This window comes from Octodon degus, unplaced genomic scaffold, assembly GCF_000260255.1.
Source record: "Octodon degus isolate 3935 unplaced genomic scaffold, OctDeg1.0 scaffold00025, whole genome shotgun sequence".
NCBI classification, from domain to species: domain Eukaryota; kingdom Metazoa; phylum Chordata; class Mammalia; order Rodentia; family Octodontidae; genus Octodon; species Octodon degus.
The window spans coordinates 9,343,252-9,344,434 of record NW_004524601.1 but is presented as its reverse complement, the minus strand read 5'-3'; the positions used below and the strand labels follow the sequence as shown (position 1 = coordinate 9,344,434).

The 1,183-nt window shown below is 42.0% G+C and overlaps 1 protein-coding gene across 1 annotated transcript in view; it reads right to left on the bottom strand.

The window, feature by feature from the left end:
- Positions 1-1,183, bottom strand: part of Stat4 (signal transducer and activator of transcription 4) — a 51,585-nt gene that overhangs the window by 18,679 nt on the left and 31,723 nt on the right. The window contains exon 8 of the mRNA XM_023712334.1: positions 1,003-1,096. Coding sequence (XP_023568102.1) covers positions 1,003-1,096 — 94 coding nt within the window. The remainder of the gene's footprint in view (positions 1-1,002; positions 1,097-1,183) is intronic.

The following is a 1,183-nucleotide window of genomic DNA, read 5'->3' as shown; positions in this document are numbered from 1 at the left end:
CGGTTGCTTTGTAAAAGAAAACAACAGTGTTTAGTTGGAGGAGAATTCTGAGCTGCGAACCTGGTTGGCTGTACCTCTGTCATCTTCTCCTTGGCAATTTTGACTTCTAGAGATATAACCTCAGTATTTTCTAACCCATTTAAACCTGAGGTAGCTGCCTACATTCACAACAAGGGTTTTGGTTCCTGAGAAACAAAGCAAAACCAAGAACCACTACAAATGAGTGTTCCTAGCTCTCCTTCTGTTGATGTAAATTTTATCTTCCAGGAAGTAGACCTTTTAAGGGTGATTTGGTGGCGCCCCAACATTCAGGGGAGGCACTTGCTAACTGTTAATAAACCAGAGGAGGAGTAAGAGGTGGCAGGAAAGGCGGTGGACCCCTGGGGATCTAGGATTGGTGCAGAGAATTAAAAAGACAGAGAACACTAAGGGAAGAGGAAGTGGTAAGGTCCAAGTGGCAACAGGATGAAGTCAGGCTGGGGCTTTCTAGACATGCTAGTGCACAACGTGCAGTTGCTGGGACCAGCGACACCCCACGCATCCAAACTGTCCCGAGATGAAAGCACGTTAGCCACGGATGTCATTACTGGTCATTGGTCCTCAGGGAGATTTTAAGAGTAGAACCAGGAATGCCATTTTAAGACAAATCATCTTTGTCTTCATCTTCAAGCTGTACTGACCAGCTACTCTCTATATTTAGGTATTATACCACCATTGAGAAGAACTCAGAGGGCTCGGGGCGATAGCTCAGTAGAATAAATGCTTGCTTGGCCAGCGCAGGGTCCTGAGTTCAATTCCCAGTTTAATAGCAGAGAAGAACTCAGAGTTTGTGAGTTCTTACCATTTTAATTCTTCAACAGCAGTATAGTTCATTTCTCAATATGATCTTTAATCTCACTTAAGAAATGTTTAACAAAGCGACCGAGAATTATAAGGCCTATTAGTAAAAATGTGTCCAATTTGGGGTAAGAAAAGTGTGTGTGATTTTACCCTCAGACTTACCAAATGTCTAAATTCAACAGAGAGACTTCCATTGGAAGATTCTTCAATGGACATGGCTTTAACATGTGTCCCACAAAGGACAAATCTTCGGTTGCTAGAGAGGAAATCTCGGTCATTTATATGGCCTCAAGTACAATGTATTTCTAAGAATAGTAAAAAAGTTCTACAATATAAACATCTT